This window comes from Heloderma suspectum, chromosome 2, assembly GCF_057233095.1.
Source record: "Heloderma suspectum isolate Gila_16-S chromosome 2, 16-S_ref, whole genome shotgun sequence".
NCBI lineage: Eukaryota > Metazoa > Chordata > Lepidosauria > Squamata > Helodermatidae > Heloderma > Heloderma suspectum.
The window spans coordinates 337,216,254-337,237,822 of record NC_139459.1 but is presented as its reverse complement, the minus strand read 5'-3'; the positions used below and the strand labels follow the sequence as shown (position 1 = coordinate 337,237,822).

General features: G+C 48.0%; 1 protein-coding gene across 3 annotated transcripts in view; it reads left to right on the top strand.

Moving 5' to 3' along the window:
- Positions 1 to 20,638, top strand: part of LOC146355090 (sodium- and chloride-dependent creatine transporter 1-like) — a 28,647-nt gene extending 8,009 nt beyond the window's left edge. Inside the window, exons 3-14 of one of the 3 annotated variants that reach the window (XM_084840652.1) lie at positions 2,809 to 2,940; positions 5,046 to 5,301; positions 5,700 to 5,832; positions 6,985 to 7,119; positions 7,336 to 7,439; positions 8,815 to 8,939; positions 9,300 to 9,412; positions 10,373 to 10,510; positions 11,427 to 11,529; positions 12,563 to 12,663; positions 16,041 to 16,211; positions 18,205 to 20,638. In XM_084840652.1, coding sequence (XP_084696778.1) covers positions 2,809 to 2,940; positions 5,046 to 5,301; positions 5,700 to 5,832; positions 6,985 to 7,119; positions 7,336 to 7,439; positions 8,815 to 8,939; positions 9,300 to 9,412; positions 10,373 to 10,510; positions 11,427 to 11,529; positions 12,563 to 12,663; positions 16,041 to 16,211; positions 18,205 to 18,354 — 1,661 coding nt within the window. In that variant the 3' untranslated portion in view covers positions 18,355 to 20,638. Of the gene's footprint in view, positions 1 to 2,808; positions 2,941 to 5,045; positions 5,302 to 5,699; positions 5,833 to 6,984; positions 7,120 to 7,335; positions 7,440 to 8,814; positions 8,940 to 9,299; positions 9,413 to 10,372; positions 10,511 to 11,426; positions 11,530 to 12,562; positions 12,664 to 14,318; positions 16,212 to 18,204 lie in introns of those variants that run through there. The other 2 variants (XM_084840653.1, XM_084840654.1) reach the window with 2 other exon arrangements.
- The last annotated feature ends 931 nt before the right edge of the window (positions 20,639 to 21,569 follow it).

The following is a 21,569-nucleotide window of genomic DNA, read 5'->3' as shown; positions in this document are numbered from 1 at the left end:
CCTGGATTCTGAATAATAGCAATAACACTCCCACTCTTTTTAGCTCCTCTTCCCTTCCTCTGTGGGATTGCAATAGCTGCTCTCCGCCCTTACTCATCTCCTGTTGCCAATGGGAAAAGCACAACCCACATACTGAGCTGAGCAAGAAGATGCAGCATCACATTCTCAGAGTGGGAAAGAGATCGAGAGGAGGAGCTACTGCAGGCACTCATTGGCTTCTCAAACCCTAAGTGGGGTGGGAAGATTAGCGCTTCCCAGCAAATCAATCCAATTTGGTAAGACAGGAACAAACCTGAATCCTCTGACTAGCATCTGCAGTTTTAAGCAAATTCTGTGCATGTCTGAGAAATGGCTGCCTAGCAGATCTGGGATGCTTCTCCTTCAAAGTCTTTTAATATACACAGAAAAATGCTCTATTCCTGGTGGTCCCCCAACTGCAGCGGGCACTCCATCGTATCAGTAACATACTGTTGTGGAAATCATCAAACGAATCATTCTATAGCCTCATCGTTGCCCCGGGCTTAATGCATTCATATGGGACATATGTAGAACCTGCATCTAAAATAGCAATAGGCAAAATACAGAGAAGATGAAATCAAAACTATGCTGCAACAGAACTAGCACAATGAAATGAACCAACTAGCACAAGAAATGAACCAGGAGGCCTAATCACTGGGGCTACTGGGTGCATGGATGGTAGTCACAGGGAAAGTGCCTGAAAGTTCCAGCTGTGTGTACTGGCTCCCAGGCCTTGGCCATAACCTGCAGGTTTCAGCTTCTGGGATGTGCCAGCAAATGCTCAAAAAGCATTGTTTATGGTGGCCTGCGCTTTATGTCAGTGAATGCACACACCACAATGGATGGAGGCTGGCAGGCGACACGTGCAATGGTTATGGAAAGAAACTCACAACCAAAGAACTGGAAAAGATGCATCAGGAATAATATATATAAAGACACTTGGGTGTCCTTTGGAGATGTTTTGAAAAGTGTTAAGATACTTCCTGACAGGCTAGGCCCCTCACATTTCGTGTGTCTGAGAGTCACTGACCAATATCAAAGTCTGAAACTGAAAAAGAAAGGTCTTTAAAAAAATGTCTGAAATTGGAACAGTGAAACCTTGGAGCATTAAATTGGTCCCATAAGAGAGGCCAGCATTCCAGTGCAAAGCCATAGCTGTGCATATGGTGGAATGTTGGGGTACACGAGTTCTATTTTCTTTTCAGACTTGGACTTAGGGAAGGGAACATACCCAATAGCAGCCAGAAAGGTCGACCTCGATAGTAATATATGTTAACATACAGAGAAATGGGTCACAAGCGTGGGGAATGAAGCAGAAAAAATTGTTGTAGTAGCATAATGCTGAAAGTGTTCAGTACCATTTAAGTACTAAATAATATTACTATAACCACAAGCAGAAGTGCACGGCAGTTTCAGGTGCAGCTTGTCATGACATGCTTCAGAGACAATGAGGTTTTCTACACAAGGCATTATTGTGCGCTCATGATTCCTTACTCACAATTGTTTACAGGTTCTTTAAGCAATGTCATGATCCTCCAGTTTTGCTTCTGTTTTTCAGAGCACTTTTCCCAGTCTTTTTAGAACAGGGAAAATGGGGCATGATTTCAGAAAGCGAAAGAATAGGTATTTTCCTACTTGTTTAATTGTGATATTCCACTATGGCACAGTGCCACCTAGGGGTTATGTAGTGGAAAAGCTCTTTATGTAGAACTCGGATCCCAGTTCTGTTATGAAACTGAAAGTAGATACAGCGATTAACAGCTTCGTGTAGAAACGCTCAATGAGAAAAATACTACACCTGCCCCAAATCCCTCTTCTGGGAAATGTATAGCCTGGAGAAGATGCTGATGCTAGGGAAAGTGGAAGGCAAAAGGAAGAGGGGCTGACCAAGGGTAAGATGGATGGATGATATTCTGGAGGTGACGGACTCGACCTTGGGGGAGCTGGTGGTGGTGACAGCCGACAGGAAGCTCTGGCGTGGGCTGGTCCATGAAGTCACGAAGAGTCGGAAGCGACTGACCGGATAAACAACAAAAAAACATTGGAGAAGGAAGTGGGAACTGAAGATCAGATCCCCGTTCCACCCCAGCCAAGCCAAGCCAAGCCTGAATAGAAGGTACCTGTGCCCCGCACAGAAAGGAGGTATCTTCCTCCTTCTCAAGCTGGCTGCCCAGGAGCTGCTTGTCCAGCTGAGACTCTCAAGAAATACAGAGTTGTATGAGAGGTGTGCTAAAATATGAGAGGCTGAATTGTATGTGCGGCCATTCTATGCAGGCCATTATTTCTACAGCAATGAGAGAGAGAGAGAGAGAGAGAGAGAGATTATGGAGAATTGCCAGGATCGGTCTTCAAGTTCCACATGCTTCTTTGCATCCGTATCAGACTGCTTCTTTTATTTACTTATTTAGTTAATTGTTTTCGCACCGCTTTTCTATATAATATATATTCTAACCAGCTAACAAAAAAATTAAAAACACAGCTAGAAATATCAAACAATATAACAATTTAAAATAGCAGCAGAGAGTAAAAGACTGATTCAAGACACAGCAGAAGCCTTAGACTGCAATCATGTGCACAATTACCTGGGAGTAAGTTGTGAATACAGATATATAGGATTGCATTGTAAGACATCAAAATCCACTTAAACACAGAAAGGGTGGGAGCCCAGCAGATCTCTTCTGAGAAGGCATTTCCCAATTCCAGTGCCACCACTGAAAAGGCCCTGTCAGTCATATCCACTCGCAGCACTTCTAATGGGTGATGGGGTGCTAAGTCTCATTTTCTGTGCAGGTGTCTTCCTGATTCCTTATCTACTAATCGTCTTCGTTGGGGGGATCCCCGTCTTCTTCCTGGAGGTGGCCCTGGGGCAGTTTATGAAGCAAGGTGGGATTGCTGCCTGGAACATTGCTCCCCTCTTCAAAGGTAAAGGCTTCAGTAGGGCCCTCTACAGCTCAGGGCCACTTGCACTACTTGGAATACAAGCCTCATTAAGCTGGCTATTCTTAAGATTTGCAGGATCTATTGCAAGGGGCGCAGTGTATTGTAAGAGAGTATTCTAGCATAGCTTCAGCTATTCTGTGGTACCCTGGGGCTCCATGGAGGTTTATCAGGAGTTCTTCAGTAATAGACAAACTTCCTTGGTCCACCATGTCTGATCTTCCCGGGTAATGTGCAAATGCAGGAAAATGTCAACCATGTTCTAGATTGCAGTTTCATGTTGTGCGGGGTAACTGAGCAGCAGTGTTTGAATTACTTGGAGGTCAGAGGGGGCGGCCTCCCTTATTTTGTGATGGCCCCTCAGCTCCTGTTTAGAAGGCTATGAGCGTTGGCTGGAATTGGGGGAGTCGGGAGGTGGGACTTAGGGATTTCATTAAGGCCCCTCCCAACCTCTTCCTCCCATAATTTGAGCCCTGCTAAGCAGCCTGACAGGTTTGGCCAGTGCCCGTTATGAATCGCCCCTCACACTATGCCCCCACTACACTATCCTTGGCAATGGCAGGGCACTGGGATTCCTTGACAGACAACTCAGTGTGGAAACTGTTCCCTGAAAGAACGAAGTTTGAACACCATTGCAGTAGAAGGTCTTGTGTGGCCTACCTGAGGCCTAGTTTCCAGCCACCTGTCAGTCGGGGGAGAGAGTGGAGCAGCAGACACTTATCAAGCAGCTAGTTGAAGGCTGGGGAGGGACGCAGAGCCTGGTAGGCCATGGGGCGAGTGAGTGATTCCAGGGCCTTGCTTTAGTAACTGTGGGACTCCATGTTGTGACTGCAGGGTGGACTCCTTGAGGCAATGGAGTCAGCTAGCTAGAAGGGCAGGAGGAGGTGGACCGTACATGGATAGTGTGGTAATAGACAGGCCCGGGCCTCCCTACACACACCCTTTGGCTCTTGGTGTGTGGAGAATTCCATTTTGCCACCACCCTATCTGGCATCAGCCACCATGTTTTTTCCAAAAGCTGCACTATGTACATGCCTTCAAACAAAGCTGATCTACATCAGCAAACAGGGCAGCATCCCAGACATCCAGACGAGATGCAGAAGCACTGCGGAAAACATGGCAGATGATGTCAAAGGACTGGCAGCACTGGCAGTGCCATCAGTAAATGTCGTTTGGCATAAGGCCTAAAACTCTTGTTCTCCAGCTCTATGTACATGGGTGGAGCTGCCTTTGACTTGGATCAGCAGGGCTGTGAGTAGTCTGCAAAAGCGCTGAATAATGTATTGGGTACAGAATTCAGAGCTTTCCGCTTTTTAAAAAGTGGTTTTCTAGGCCTTAAGGCTGTAGAGGGGAAAGAGTATTGAAAGCGTGCAGGCAATGCCTTGTGAACTCTCAGAATTTAGATTGGAGAATGAATTGGGTTTCTAGCAGTTGGGGTTGAGGGCTTCAGTAGATCCTTGCCTCTCCCCACACCTAGCAGAAGCAGAATGAATTATGCAAAATAAGCAAACATATGCTCAATTTGTATTATTATGCATGCTACAGAATTCATATTATTGGGTGCAGAATCCAGGTTTCCCTGGTGCAGGTTTTTCTTTCTCTCAGCAGAGTATGTGCAGCCTGTTTAGCTCAGCTTTGAAGTTCTCATGGAAGAAAACAGAGGGACAGGAATGGGACTCAGGCCTCGTTTACACAGCACAAGATAACTGTAGAATGCAAAAGTGCAACAGTGGACTGTAGCATTTCTGACTGTCAGTGGAGGTGGCCTTTAAACAATATTACCTCACATTAAACATTTTTTTCTTGGGGTGAGCATATAATGGAGAAAAGATGAAGACAGCTGCTCCTTGCTGTGTTCATTTTCTGGTTGCAGGGAGAGTTTAGCCTCAGAGAGCATTCAAAATATGATCTCTCCCCATCTGAAACTTAAGGGGGAACAGCCAGTTCTACCACCTCATGACTGTGTCACTTCATTCTGCTGCCTGCGTGGACCAGGCCTTAGCATGAGTTCATGACAGGCTGTGTCTCTGAGGGCTACCGATGACTCATCTTTCCCCTGAGCCAGGTTCTGACCAGATCTTTCTCTCTAGGACTGGGCCTGGCCTCGATGGTCATTGTCTTCTTCTGTAACTCCTACTACATCATGATCCTCGTCTGGGGTCTCTTCTACCTGGTGCATTCGCTGACGGAGACCCTGCCATGGGCCACCTGCGGCCACTCGTGGAACACCCACCAATGCACTGAGCTCTTTGGCCTGGGTGGTTGCGGCAACAACACCAGCAATGGCACCGCTGGCAACTGCAGCAGCCTGGCTGACAAGCGCTCTCCCATCATTGAGTTCTGGGAGTGAGTGGGGTGGTAGTTCCTAGGAGGAATGCCTGGGTGTGGGTCTCTCTGGGGCAGGTTGTGGGTATGGCCCCAGTGAGGAGGAATGAAGACAGGCTGAAAAATGTGGGAGAGGAACGGATTTGGTCAGAGAGGGGCCCAAATAATTTTGGCACCCCAAGTAGAAAATTCAAGGGGTGCCTCCATGGTGATAAATTATAATATTTTTTTACCATTGGCTGCCTTTTAACTGTATCCCCCAAAATCTGTCACCTGAGACACATTGTCTCATCCTGCCTATTGGTAGGACCAATCCCCAGATATACAAAAAGGCCAGGGAGTTTCCCTGAAGGGGCTTTTCTTCTCCTTCTCAGGCTGCACCATCTGCTAATTTCCCTCTCCACTTGCTTACCACTCAGGAACAAGGTGCTGCGAATTTCAGGGGACCTGTCTGAGCCAGGAGAGCTCAGCTGGCAGCTGATCCTCTGCCTCCTCACAACTTGGATCATTGTTTATTTCTGCATCTGGAAGGGGGTCAAGTCAACCGGGAAGGTAACTGTGGTGTTTCTTCAGTATGTGTATGTGTGCGTTGCTACAGGGGAAGCTTATGAGGAAGTATAAAAAGTATATGTTAGCGGTAATGACCTAGATATGGTCCCTAGCAAGGAAACCATCAGCATCCATATGCTAAAATTACCTTTCTTTATTTCAGAAACTGAGCAAGCTGCTCATCTCATGGGTTTTGAGATAACATTTGGTAACAGGCTGACTGTTTCTGCTTCTGATGTAGGCTTCATGCACTTTCATTTTCTGATGTAGGCTTTCTGATGTAGGTGTCATACACTATCATTTTCATACACTTCATACATTGAGAGTGGACACACCACCAATCTTTGTTGGGAATTTCCCCACTCCACCACACATGATGCGAATTAGAAACAGTCATTATATAAGTACTGTGGTGCATGGAAGAGTGCTACATAACTCATGGTAAGCAGACCACTTTGTATATACAAGCAAAGGCTGCTAGTGTCATACCACAACTGGTGTTAACTCTTATGAGAGAGTTCTCACAACCAGTACTCCTGTATGATATTAGCTGTGTATTGGGTGACATCATAATTTCCCTGATTTACTCCTCTGGAAAGCCACATACAACTGTTGAAAGAAAAAGAAACAAATCACAGGTACTGTTCCATTATAACTAGAAGCCTCATTAGGATCTGCTGTCTTTTCTACCCTTCATGTACACAGCCAAATGCCATTGGTTATAATGCAGGGCTGGGCAACTTGTGGCCCTCCAGATGTTTTGGCCTACAACTCCCTTCATCCCTCACCGCTGGCTATACTGGCTAGGGCTGAAGGTAGTTGTAGGCCAAAACATCTGGAGGACCACAAGTTGCCCAGCCCTGCATTATAACCAGTGGCATTTGACTGTGTACATGAAGGGCAGAAAAGAGAGCAGGTCCTAATGAGGCTTCTAACGGCCATAAGCTGGGATATTTTCACTTGGGGCCATTTCCAGTCTCTTCTCATCAGGTCCCTTAGTCTCTCTTCACTTACACGCTGACCCCCCCCCCCCAAATCCAGGCACCTACATTTTGTGTGTGACCCACTGAGCCGAGCACAGCCCAACATTCATACATGGCGGGTGGCCCCACCAGCATGGTGTTGCAGTACTCTAATCATATCATTGCTTGGCAGGTGGTGTATTTTACAGCACTCTTCCCCTATGTGGTTCTTATTCTTCTGCTGTTGCATGGGGTGACGTTGCCTGGTGCACTTGACGGCATCATCTACTATCTGAAACCTGACTGGTCCAAGCTCGCTGTGGCTCAGGTAAGAATTGGGGTGGCACTGGCAGAGAGAGGGAGGTGGAAGGCTTCAGTTTGGGAAGTGACTGGGAACCTATGAGGTGCTCTAGCCAAAATCTGTGCAGGCAAAAAGGCCTTTGCATGTCACTACCACTGCCCCTGGTGGCCTGGCCAGGCCATGGAAACAGAGCACTGCCCCCACCTGGTGGGGTTTATACCACGGCTGTTCCCCTCACCCCAGGTATGGATTGATGCTGGCACCCAGATCTTCTTCTCATATGCTATCGGGCTGGGCGCCCTGACCGCACTTGGCAGCTACAACCGCTTCCACAACAACTGCTACAGGTGAGGCCCCATCCCATGTATGGGTGGTCTTGAGATCCACATGGATTTCAATACCCAAATGTGAAATCTCCTGGCTTTTTAAATACTGTTTTTGGACAGAGTTTGTTTCTAGGTCTGATAATGGTAAAAAATGCTCTAATTTTCAAATAGTGGCATCTTTGCCCCCCTTTCCCATCAGCTCCCGTTCTCTCCTGGGCCTCCCCCCAACTGGCATGTCATCTCCCAGCGCATTTATTTCTAGCCTTGTGTGCATTCTGCCATTCTACACAAGTGCAGAACTTGATGCAGCACATAGAACTTGGCAGCCTGACAAAACTCAGTGCTGAAAATGTGTGGACGAACTCCCAGAAGGCAAGGGAGGTTGTGCGTGTGCGGGTGTGGGTACGTGCACCCAATGTGCTGAGTAGGATACATTTCCAGGAGCTCCATGACTGGCAGAAGCTGAATAGATTATGCAAAACACAGGTATGCAAATGTGCTTGATTTGCATACTCTTCCAGGTCACATAATTCAGCTTTTCTTGATGGAGATTTTGGATTTTGTTACTACAGAAATCTGAGTGTGTGTGTGTGTGTGTGTGTGTACTGCACCAGCATATTGCCCCCAATTAACCTATTTTTTCACTACATTATCTCAATTCCCACCTTCCCTACTTGCACAAACATCCACATTCTGCAGTCTGGATAAAATAAGCAGATCAGCCATTTAATGTTTGCACAGTTTGTTTTGATGGCAGCGTCTGAGGAAGTTTGTGGGTTGGGGGAAATCCACTTCTTTTTTTTTTTTTTTAAAGGAAGCTCCTACCCATATACCAGCAAGCCTCTGAAAGACCATTGCCCTAAAATGCCCTTCAACTCTGTGGGGTCAGCAACAGGAATGTTGGGCTTCAGGAGGTTGTTATCTTCTAGCAGAAGGCCAGGTGGTGACTGTGCCAAGTGCTGCTTGATTCCGCTGCTTCCTGGCACCCTGAGCTCATCACCTTAACCATGCTGGAAGGAATGCTTCCCCCTGCCCCTCCCCCCCACATGCTATGCAATGCTAGCCAGCCCTAGCTTAATTTGAGCCACAGAGGCTGTTTCTGGTGCTGAGATTCAGTCCCAGAACATACGACAGAGTCCATCTCAACATGTGCAGGGTGTATTTTAGCAATCGCAGTCAGCTCCCACACATGTGGGAGTAGAGGGAAGGACTTCCAGCTCGAAAAAGGAGGAGGTTATCCAGGCGGGATGCATCCCTGGCCACCTCTCCCTTTATGAAAGCACTGTATAACCTCCTACTTACTGCCAGGGGTAAGGGAGGCAGGCTGAGGATACTGGGTGTTAGCTGGTCCTAGAGGGAGGCGTGTGGCTATTGACTTGCCTGCTCCGCCCTACAGGGATGCCTACATCTTGGCTGTGATCAACAGTTCCACCAGCTTCTTTGCTGGCTTTGTGGTGTTTTCAGTCCTGGGCTTCATGGCATCAGAGCAGGGTGTGGACATCTCCCAGGTGGCAGAGTCAGGTGAGTGCCAGCAATGGAGGATTTCCCCTGATTCCCCCACCTTATCGGTGGTTTCCCTTTCCCTATAAAAGGCTGGCTCTTTGGGGTGTTTTGCATGGATGAAAACAGCTCAGTGGTGGAGCACCCGCTTTGCATGCAGAAGGGCCCGGGTTCAATGGCATCTCCATTTAATGTTTGTTTAAAAAGGATTTTAGGCAGCAGGGCAGGGAAAGAACCTGCCTAGACCTTGGAAGTCGGAGTAGACAGAACAGGACTGGTGGCTGGACTAATGGTCTGAACTTTTTCGTGAAGGCAGCTTCTTAGATCCTTGAAGAATCCCCTGCAGCCACCATCTCTCTTAAGTCACCTTGTCTCTTGCAGGTCCAGGCCTGGCCTTCATTGCCTACCCCAAAGCCGTGACCCTGATGCCACTCTCCCCACTCTGGGCTACACTGTTCTTCTTCATGCTTCTTGTCCTGGGGCTGGACAGCCAGGTAGCCACTCCTGTGGGGTAGGAAAGGGTGGGGAGTAGAGATGATGTGAGAGTCAGTTTGCCAACCTAAGGGGCATAGTTGCCCTAGCCTACTTCTGTGTTTTTAACAGCATCTTTATCTGTCAAAATCAGCAGGTGATGTTTTTTCATGACTTGAGGATAGGCATGATTCTTTGTTAACATCTATAATAATAAAGGTGCTGTTAGAAGCATGGGAGCGGGAGGTGATTAAAAAGCTGGCAACCCTAGGTGTGCATGTGCCATCCAAGTCAAGGAGAGAGGGAGTTGATGGCTATGGCATGATGGGGAAGGGAGGGGAATGTGGTGCCCACAGAGCAAGTAAAGGGGAACTCAGGAGTGATTCAGCACTCACCAGGGCCCCTTTTAAAGGAAATTGCCGTCATGTTTTTGCTGGGCTTTTAGGGTACTCCTGAGCATGAGCAAATCACCCTACCCTTCTCTCTAAGAAGAGAGAGTTCATACTACCATGCTGCTCCTGGCTGGTTGTCCTGGTTCCAGCTAAGAGCCAAACTGGATGATGCTTTAAAGGCGTGAGTGCATTTACTGGGTCTGGATTTTGTTTTTTGTAAATAGCAAGTATGTCAAGACAGGGGAGCTGAGGCTGATCAGAAATCACGCATTTAAAATAGCATCTACTTTGGCTCTGATTGCCTGGTTGCTGAGGGCTGCACAAATGAAATGAAAAGCAGCTGAGCATGAGCAGAGGGCTCTGAATTCACACCTCCATGCCCTCCATAGCTCTGCAATATGGTTGCCTTGCTTGGGAGGTCATGGTTCCTATGCTAAGAGTCTCCAAGCCTTCTAGCCAGGAGCTGTGGACATTGCCACATCACTCTTCCCCCCACCCAAATTGCATTAAGGAGTCTGTAGTCCACCACCTGATGACAAATTCTCCCCTCTCTCTCTCTCCCCCCACTCCCATCTTCTTTCTACCTGTCAGTTTGTGGGAGTGGAGGGTTTCATCACGGGTATCCTAGACCTGTTCCCACAGCCAGCAGCAGGCTCACCGCGCAGAGAGATCACGGCTGCCATCTGCTGCCTTGTCTGCTGCATCATCGACCTCTCCATGGTGACTCAGGTGAGCTGCTGATACGATGGAGAAACAACACCCTTTCTGTAAAACAGACACTACATGGGGTTGTCTTTGAAAGGGACAGCCGTTCCCAACGTAGGGTCGCGAGATGTTGACCGTTGGCCCTGCTGGCTGGGGTTGATGGGGGTTGTAGCCCAACATCATCCGGAGATCCCCTAGGTTTGTGAGAGGCAGAGGTAATTAGTGCAGAATACAGCAGCTCATTTCCTGAGCAGGGGTGTTCCACTCGGGCCGTGTTACACCAGTGCTTTAGGTTTTGCATTAGCGGTCAACACCCTCCTAGGCACAGGCCAAGTTCCTGGTTATTAAGAATAACAGAAAATGTAGCCAGTCAGAAATGCTTTGCCTCACCAGCACTAGCCTGATTAACCCATTGCCTCACCATCCCTGCCCAGACTGAAAAGTCTCAAAAGGGAACGTGAGATATGCCCAACCTAGTACTCTGACAAACCTCCAGGAGAAGGCAGTTCCATTAATATGGGGTTGCTATTGCCTCCTTCCCTATGTCCCAGCCTGTCCAAAAATGTGACCTGTGCAGCAGGTTCCAACATCGAAAGCACCTGGAGCAGCAGTCATTGCAGCCCTTAAGGACTAGGGCAGGGTTATTTCCATTCCTCAGCAAGACCCATCCTGAATAGCTAGAACTCCCAAAGGATGTAGGTGACCATGTCATGCGTGTTACATACGAGCCAGCTATAGCAGCCTTTCCCAACCTGGGGCCCTCCAGATGTGTTGGACTACAACTCCCATGCATCCTCTATCCAGCATGGGGGAGCTGACTGGGGGATGCATAGGAGCTGAAGTCCAGCACATTGGAAGGGCACCAGGTTGGGAAAGGCTGAGCTCTAGGCATAACACTGGGGATCTGGTAACTGCTTCTTTTCCTTTGTCGTGTGACTAGGGCGGCATGTACGTCTTTCAGCTCTTTGACAACTATTCAGCCAGTGGAATCACACTTCTGTGGCAGGCCTTCTGGGAGTGTGTGGTGATTGCCTGGGTCTATGGTGAGTGGCAAGGGAGAGTGGGGACAAGCAGATTAAAGGGAAGGGGACACTTTCCCTCCCTACCCAGTCCTCTGATTGAGTCCTGCTTTGGCCCCTGTTGCTGTGGGGCAGCCCTCCCCAGCCTGGCCTCTGTCCTGCCCCTGCAGTCTTGGCTCCTGTTGCCATCACCTCTCTTTTGTCCTGTACCACCACCTCGCCTGCCCAGTAAGCCCGCTCCTTGCTTGTAGCCCACAAACGGCTAATTCACACCAGTTACACCAGAGGTGAGGAACCTCTTTCAACCCAAGGGCCGAATTCAATTTCAGACAAGCTCTTGAAGGCTGCATTCCAGTAGTGGGTGGGGCGAAGGCAAAGGGGCAGAGCCAGAAATACAAAAAACCCTGGTATATTTTAGCATAAAGCTCTCACTGCCAGTAACTAAGCCTTAGGAGAGGCATTTCATGCTTTTGGAATGGGGGAAAACTGCACAGAAGCCAGGATACCACCAGACGATGAGTAGTTGGGGGGAAAGGGGCAGGGCCAGCAGAAGGGGGTGTGGCTTTCTGGGGAATCCCAGAGGGCCAGAGTGGGACCCCAGGCCTGAGGTTCTCCACCTCCGAATTGCAAGATTGTATACATGGTTTTGGCCACGGAGCAAGACTCACACCCGTACATGGATGACTGGGTCTTATCAGTTGCTCATCTCCAGTTGCCTGATGCTGGGGATAAAGAGAGGATGGTGATCAGCAGTTTCTCCTTCCTTAAAGATGATCCTGGAACCATCCGGTTGGCCACTGTCAGAACCCAACTGTTGGGCTAGATCAGCCTTCCCCAACATGGTGCCCTCCAGATGTGTTGGCCTACAACTCCCAACGTCCTCCCCTGGCTGAGGATATTTGGGGTTGTAGGCCAACACATCTGGACAGCCCCACTTTGGGGAAGGCTGCTGTGGGAGATTTCGGCCCTGGAGCTCTGTCCAGGTGTGCCCTTTCCAGGCTGGTGAGGGAGGGAGTGCCTGGATTGTGGTTCAGGTCTGATTGGCTGTTCCTTGTAGGAGCTGACCGCTTCATGGATGATGTCGCTCGCATGATTGGCTACCGGCCTCTGCCCTACATGAAGTGGTGCTGGTCACTTATTACCCCAGTGGTGTGTGTGGTGAGTCACGAGAGATGGGGCAAAATTAGAAGGGCTCCTTCCTAAAGCCAGGCCTATTCAGGCTTTTCACACCCAGATTTAACCAATGGTAATTTTTTAGAAAACGGCTTGACTGTACAAGGTTCACCCTGTAGCCCATTCCCAGCCAGTGGAGACTTGGAATTTTGCATATATTTGAATAGTACAGCACATGCAAAGGAGTGCTGGTAATTTTTGCCCTCCCCTTGTCCCATTCAAAGATTTCTGTCTAACCATGCTCAAATGTGAGGATGCCAGATGCCAAAAAAAGAAAAATACCCACTTGATCTGGGTAGTTTAGCCCTTTCCTCCTGCATCATTTTCCTGATGAACACCCTACACACCCAAGCTCCCATGTGCCTCAATTATAAAAATATATGCGAGGTGTGCTCATACATTTTTCCTCCCCGGGCAAATAGTAGCTGGAGGTGGGGGACTTACATCAGGACAATGGTGTAGGGGAAAGGGTCAAAACCCCTCCTTCCATGCCAGTGTCTCAGTCTGGATTGGGACACACACACACACACACACACACACACTCACAGAGCTGCGATTTTTTTTTAATGGTTGGAAGAGATAGAAATGCAATTGTACACTTCTACCATCTCTTCTGATGCTAAGATTTCTCCAGATGTTTTGAATCAAACATCTACATCACAGTTCTACCTTCCATTTTAATATATGCCCTGTTGACTCTTGCCACTGGCACCGAATCAGTATATGAGATGTTAGCGGAAGTCCTCCTTCACACAGCGCATAGTGAAACTATGGAATTCGCTACCACAGGATGTAGTGATGGCCACCAGTTTGGATGGCTTTAAAAGGGGGTTGGACAAATTCCTGGAGGAAAAGGCTATCAATAGCTACTAGTCTTGATGGCTATGTGGTATCTCCAGTACCAGAGACAGTGAGCCTATGTACACCAGTTGCTGGGGAACATGGGTGGGAGGGTGCTGTTGCACTCATGTGGGTTGCAGCTGGTTGTCCACTGTGTGAACAGAATGCTGGACTAGATGGACCCTTGGTCTGATCCAGCATGGCTCTTCTTATGTTCTTAGAGGGAGAAGATCAGGTTAATTCTGGAAACAGTGACTCCCCTTAGCGCTCAAGAAATTGCATTCCACTCTGCAGGAAAGTCTCCCCTGCACTCTAGTTGAACTGATCATGCCCATGTGTTACGGGGACTTCCGGAATGGCAGCTCCTAGTGCTAATTGTGGCTCTTCCACTGTAAGCTGCATGTGGAATCACAACTAACTTTCCACATTTCAGGAGGGGATAGAGCTTTTCATGCATGTGCATCCCATTACATTATTTTCCCACTAGTGGCCTTGACACAGCCATGTGGGCAGGGGAAGGGACAATTAACCGGAGCACACCATTTTAAAAAAAAATAAATTCCCTTTCAGTTTTTTAAAAACCTTTACTTTTAATTTGCAGTATTGCTAGCTGGTGTGTCTGAGATGATCTTTATTCTCTGTGAAGCTGTGTTCTGAAGTAAAAGAGCAATCCCTTCTAAAGTTTAGGGCACTGGATAACCTTACACAGCAGCTTGGCAGATGGGACTGGTTAGAAATGAGCAGCCTCTTCTCCTTTTGTACCACCTCAGTCACAGGGGCAACATATGTTTCTCTTTTAGAAAGAGAGACCTGCTATCTCAGGTCCTTCAGCGGGTGATGTTGTGGACTGAAACGGAGATCTTCTGTAAAAATAAGAATGTTCCCTACCCTGAACTATTGTCTTTCCCCACTCCTTTCAAAATAGCCCTGTTTTCTTGTGTGACATTTCAGTAGGATTGCTAGAGGAATCTTATCTTTGTGAATTCTGTTGCCAACTTACCTGATTTGTGTGTGGATTGGAGCATACCTATCCATCAAATTTCACACTTCTCTGAATTTTGTGATACAGTTCTTGGCTCACAAATGGTACCAAAATGCATTTTAAAAGGAGCATCATGGTATAAAATACATTTAGTATTTTACATTGAGATAAATGTGTTTAGAAATATGTATTTTGTGAGAAAATAATTAAAAAACGTGTTTAAATACCCATTTATATACAAATTTTCATGTGGATTTTTTAAAAAAATGCACAATAATGCAGAAACTGGACAGAACAGACTTAACACATGAACACATGCAAAACTGACACAGACCAGAAATAGACTGAATTTCCCTACACTTTTAGCAGGTTCATTTTCCCACTGTGTAGGTTTGCCATGTGGCATTGCAGTGACTACGTTCTCCTATGTAGGCAGGCTACTCTAGGAATCTATATGTTTGGCAGGAGTATATTCATTCATTTTCATTCATTTCATTTATATCCCACCTTTTTTCCTCTTTAAGGAACCCAAGGCGGCGTACATAATCCTCCTCCTCTCCATTTTATCCTCACAACAACAACCCTGTGAGATGGGTTGGGCTGAGAGTCTGTGACTGGCTCAAAGTCACCTGGTGAGCTTCCATGGCCGAGTGGGGACTAGAACCCAGATCTCCTGACTCCCAGTCCAACGCTCTAGCCACTACACCACATTGACTCTCTATATCACATATGGGTACATATACGCAAAGATATTTCCATGAACATGTACATACATGCAACCAGAGATAACATGTCGCAACACACAGAGTGAATGCCTAACATCCTTCTCTCTTGCCACCCTATTTGCTCATATACCCATACTCTAAGAACATTGGAATTGTGGATCAGACAGAAACCTCTCCTTCCCCTGTTCCTATCCTAATTCCCAATAAAGACAACAGAAAATGCTAAACACTGAGAATACGTTTAAAATCTAAATTGTATAACAGGGTAAAATGCACAAATTAAATAATGTTATACATATCTTCTAGTGGGGAAGAGAGACATGATGTGTAGAGCAGTAGGGTTAGTTTAGAAGCAGCCTGAGAGCATATTGCTGAAGGGCATCAGCCTTTTAAATAGAATACATAATTTAGTTCAAAGTACCTAGTCCTCTCTAGGGTCAAGTTTGCAGCAGACACCAGTTGTGGACAGGGCTGATTGACTGGGGACTGTCCTGTCCTAAATCCCTCTCTCCATGCCCCAGTGCAATTTTTCAACTGTTTTTTAATGATTTTATTTTTGTAAAGATAAGGCATCAATTTCAAGATAAATGAATAAATGTTCATACAGTGCTAAAAAAAGAAGAAAGGCAACCTGCCCAAAGCACACGGGGAGGGGCAACACTTAAAGCTGAACCAGAGTTGAGTGGCAGGTGCATCAGGCACTCAAATTGTGAAGCTGGGTGGAAGCCAGATGAGGGGACCTATGGTCTGTCCTCGTCTTGTATTACTTTTGTCTTCACCTGGTCTCTCCTTCCTGCCCCTCCCTTCCTAACCAGGGCATCTTCCTGTTCCATGTGGTGAATTACCAGCCTCTGACTTACAACAAGACCTACATCTACCCATGGTGGGGTGAGGCTATTGGCTGGGCGCTGGCCCTCGCCTCCATGCTTTGTATCCCCTGCACTGTCATTTACAAGCTTCTGCGAAGCAAGGGCTCCTTGCAACAGGTGAGTGTGTCGGCCTCTCATCTCTGTCTCACACCCAGTGCCTCACACCCAGTGCCCAGCTTCACCCTTCAGGATGGAGTTGGCCCTGGCACCCAGTACTCCGGGCATGCTGGGCCTGTCAAAAGCCTGTCTGGGGCTGCAGGAGTTTGTGCAGTTCATTGTGGAGTGGGGCCGGCATCAAGGGTAGACATGGTTGGGCGTCTGCTGGGGGCCCACAGCCCAGCAGTGGCCCACTGACAAGAGCCCCCTGGACTTGCTTCTCCTCTTCACCATTGCAGCCTGCTTGTGCACCTGTCTCTGGCCCAGACAACGGTGGTGGTGGTGGTGAGGAGCAGTAAATGCCACGGCCTGCTTACTCACTGGCTCTCTGCTTTTCAAGCAGACTGGAGAGGCAAATGCCAAGGATCTGGGGTGAGACCTGTCTGTGACTCTGTCTCAGTAGCATTCTTGGCTATAGACCCACAGCTGAATACTGGCCGGTGGGAGTGATACAGAAAAGACTGCCACCTGCATCTGCTCTCCCACAGCAGATGCAAAGCTACTCACAGCCCCTCCAAAGAGATGTGATCTGGTGCCTATCCTATTGGCAAGGAGAGGTCTCTGGCATCATCTGGGGGCGTGTGACAGGAAGGGTGGGAGGGGCTTTTCTGCTTTGGTTCCCCCTTTTTGGAACTCCCTAAGGATACCCACTTGGCTGATTTTCTGTCACCTTTTAGACAAATTGTAAGGAGCTTCCTGTTTAGGGAGGCCTTTGAATCTCTGGAGGGATAGTTCAGGATTATTTATGTATTTGTACCTTTTAAGAGATTTCAAGGCCATCTTTCAGTAAAGCTATCAGGGCAGTGTATGATAAAAACTGTAAGTATATAAAAGTCATGTTGTGAAGGATCGCTGGAACCAGCTCCAACCTTCCTGCAAGGTAGGACCGCTCTGGAACTAATTCTGATTCCCCTGCAAAATAGGGCTGGCCAAACCTGGCCTTCCAGTCCCCCAAAATACCCAGTAGCCACCCTCCTAAGCCAAGAGGCACTGAAATTAGCACTGAGGTTATGCAGAGAAGTCACACCAACTAAAGGCTGGATAAAGATTTATTAAGATCAAAACAAAGGAGTAGAGGGAAAGGGAAGAATGGAAGTAGCAAGTTACACAAGATGGTACAAAGCCAAATTACTTCAACATACACAGAGAGCTTTACAAATGCACACCCAAGCAAAATAATAAAGCTACCTGGCCTATCCTTAACATACTTAAGTATGGGTCTCCTAGGATAGCAATCACCCATCAGCAGGTCCAGGACCACCAGGACAAAGGGAGACCCCATGCCTTGACCTCAGCCCTCTTTTAAAGCCCAGCCCTGGCAACCCAGGGCAGATTTTCCTTTAGCCAGTCACCGGCTCAGCCCCTGAGTGGACGGCCCTTGCCTCCGAAGAGGCTGGAACTCCCCACCAACTCCAGCTGTTAGCACTTCCCAATGAGCGGGGACTGCGCCTGGCCTTGAGCAGAGGGCCAAGGAGCCTCTAGATAACATACAATTCCAGGTGGCTGCATTACATGGGACAACAGGGCTTAGTCTCAGGATGGAAAACAGGCCATCATTCTTGACACATGTGGAAACATAAAACCGTAGAACTGCGCAGCAGTAAAGCTCAACAAGGTAGATAAAACCATTGTTAAAACCAGTTCATCCCACATGCTGGAATACCTGGGCAAATAAAAGTGTCTTTCAGTGGTGCTGGTTGATTGTTATTGGTTGTTTGGTTTTAGTGTACTGTTTGTTTGGCCTTGGTTGCTGGTTTAAAAAAAAAAGAGGGGGTTGAGAGTTTTTCTAAATTCTGTTTTGTTGTATTGATGGTTATTTGATGTAAGACGCTTCACAAAACCTGACTGGGCTAGTTTAAGCGAGATATCAATGTTATGCAAATAAATGCAAATGAACCAACGGAGGTGCTGCCTTGAGTTGATCATTGACGCCGCTGCCTCGTTTCTCCCCCAGCGCTGGCAACTGCTGACCACCCCTGTCTGGGGCCACCACCACCTGGAGTACATGACACCTGAAGCGGAGGCAAAGCTGCTGCCACCACCAGACAGTCTCGCTGCAGCCCCTCCGGCGGAGAAGGCTACGCTTTTTGAGACTGTGATTTAATTTCTCGTGCCCTCTCCCCATAGCAATAGCACAAGGCACCGAGATCAGTTGTGGGAAGCGGGATTGGGGAGCAGGGCTAGCAGGCTGAAGGCTCAGCCCCTCACAGAGCCAGGATCACAAGGCGAGAGATCTAGAAAGTCTCCCCACGCCCTTGCTCTTCTTTCCCTCTGCTTGCGTGGTGCATCCTCTGTACCTCACAAGGCCATCTTCAGTGAGGGAGATGTGATTGATGAAAAGCTCTGAATCGGATTGGGTTGGATGAAAGTGCTAATAGCAGCAGTGGGCAAGAACCACACACACACATACATGGACCCACACACACATGCACACAGACGGGGCGGGGGCGCTCAGTGGTAGAGCACCACAGGCAGAAGGTTCCATGGTCAGTCCCTGACGTCTCCAGTTAAAAAGATCAGGTAGCAGGTGACGGTGAAGGCCGCTGCCAGCCAGAGTAGGCCAATGGCCTGACTCAGAATAAGGCAACTTCCTATGTTCCTATGCATCCCATACACACATGCACACAACAACCACACACACACACACACACACACACACACACGTATTTCCAGAGTTCCCCTGGGCAAAGACTACGCCTCTCTCCTCCATGATCGCCTCATACAGTTGTTTCAGTATTAGCACTCAGGCAAGGGCATTAACTCCCTCCTCCTGCCAAAATGGCTGGGCAGCCCCTCCCCAGCCACAGGAGGACAGCTCCATGCCAGGTTTTCCGGGGTTCATTGATATTCACCACCACAGCAAAAGCTCTGGTGGGACATCGTCCTCCCGCCCACCCACCACTGCTTCTGAACTTGCTGGACTCCGACCTTGTGTGGGGGCTTTTAGTTCTTTGGCTATTTCTGCAGTCTGCTTTTCAGACCAATCCCCAGTCTGACCTTAGCTGGTTAAGGTGACCCGATGGCATCCTGCTCCTCAGGTTCCTGTTCCTCCTGTCCTCCCCAGATCCCAAAGCAAAAAAAGACCAACTTGTTTCCAGCACTCTGTGGCCTATTTTCCTCACACCTTATTCCCTATCCCACTCCCAAAATCACATCTCTTCCACAATTTCAGTTACCGTGGCACTTAACGATCTTGATCATGTAGCAGTTGCCTTTTTGAGGTTTTGTTTCATGGACACTGATTCCTGTCCCTGTCACCATCATCCTCTGCTGTTCCTAGAAAAGACTTCTGCCCCCTTTGTCCATTTTTGGCTCCTACCAGTGGCTCCCTGGGAGGCTATTATTGAAGGCACACCAGCTGGACATCACACCCCTGAATCCAGGATGAAGCTCCCAAACCTTCCTCTCATTGGAGAGGGAAAGGGAACCTCCCCAAATGGATCATACCTAGTTCTCTCGTGGGCCCTGTCAAGAATATCAGGGGGGTGGGGGTGGGGGGTACTTTCTTGAACAAGCTGATTGTCAGCTGTCTCCTTCTCCCTTCACAAACAAGCCTGGAGGAAACTCTTAGGGAGGAGCACTTGACACGCACACCCCTTAATAGAGTTGGCATCTTTCTTCCTGGCTGGACTTCTGTAGCTTTGACATCTGCCCTATAGGCAGATGTCAAATTCAAGCGACGTAGCCTTTTCTGGCAGGGAGGTGCCACATTGGGGCCCACTAACATGTGAGAAATGCCAGAGCGGTGGAGCCATCTTAGCCCATTGTCACAAAACAACAACAAACAATCTGGCAGTACCTTGAGCCTTCCCCAACCTGGTGCCCACCAGATGTGGTGGACTGCAACTCCCAGCATCCCCCAGCTAGTATGGATGGATCAGGGATGCTGGGAGTTGAAGTCCAACACATCTGGAGGGCACAAGATTAGGGAAGGCTGCCTTAGAGACTGACACATTTATTATGACCATGGGGGGGAAAGCTTATAATCACTGTAGATGCATAACTCGACTCTTGGTTGTTCACGATGAGAGAGAGAAACAGACTTCTTGAAGTTCTGCCTGTAGCCCAGATGCTGAAGTCAGGAACCCTGTGAGAAAAGAGGTGGCGACCCCTACCAGTTCTTGACTGGGTGTGTTAAGCCCCCCTCTCCAGCTCCTGCACATGGTAGCTCCCAATCATGCAGTTGCATTCCCCCAAAGTATGTATTTGTAATATATGAGTGTTTGTGCCAAATTGGGCTGAGCCCATCTTCCTCCATGCACCAAGCTGTAATCACCCCCACCTCACTCCTCCCCAGCCTACTTCTCAGCTCCCTATTTTTTGCAGTCACATACCCAATGTGGCACAGATCCAACCTTTGACAATAAATATGAGAGAGATCCTATCTGTGTCAGTGGCATCTTTGTCTAAGCTGGGCTCCTGAGTCTTGCCTCACCTCTAATATCTTTTAGGCCAGTTTTACTAGCTTCTGTATTATAGGGTGGATGAGCCACCCCTTCGATCATTATCCCGGGGGGGGGGGGCACTTTCTATCTCGTGTGCCTACCATTCCCAGGGCGATAGCTCCTGATGATATTGGACAGGTATGGGCTGTGTTTAGTGGGGAAACATAATTTGACCTCCAACACTTTTTATGAGCTGTGTCTCCAGCCATTTTTTTTTCATTGCATTGTGCAATACCATTTTTAAAGAAAGAGATCGCAGAAATGGCATATCAGGTGCAGTGGAGAAAACTAGGGCAGCTTTCCCTAACCTGGCAAAGCCCTTCAGATTGCCCATGCTGGTTGGGGATGATGGGTGTGGTTGTTCAGTACATCTGAATGGAACCAGGGTTGGGGAAAGCTGCTACAGGGCAATGTTTCTGGAACTTTTTCGTTTCGGGGGCCCTCTGTGAAACAAACACAAACACAATCTATTACCATACCATCTGTTTGGCAGGTGTGTGAAGGTCCTTGAAGCTGCATGTGTCCTGTTGCTGTGCACAAGTATGTGTGGACTGAGGTGAAAGAATATTAGGAGTATTTACAAGAAATGCTTCCCCTTCTCATCCTTGTCACCCCATCACTCTCTTACCTTGTTCCCACTCCAGAGTGCATAAAAATGGAGTATCCAATAGCCACTGGTTCTAATCTGTTGGGTGATTCACACTGCCTGTGGCATGAAAAGAGAGGCTGGTAAAGAACTGGGTGATGCTCCTAATGAGCAGTGGGAGAGGGGGATCCACTTAGAGTGTGGGTTGCTAGAAAGACAGTAAGGAAGGCTACCTGGGACCAGAACTTATTTATTTACACATTTATTTATATCCCACTGTTCCTCCGA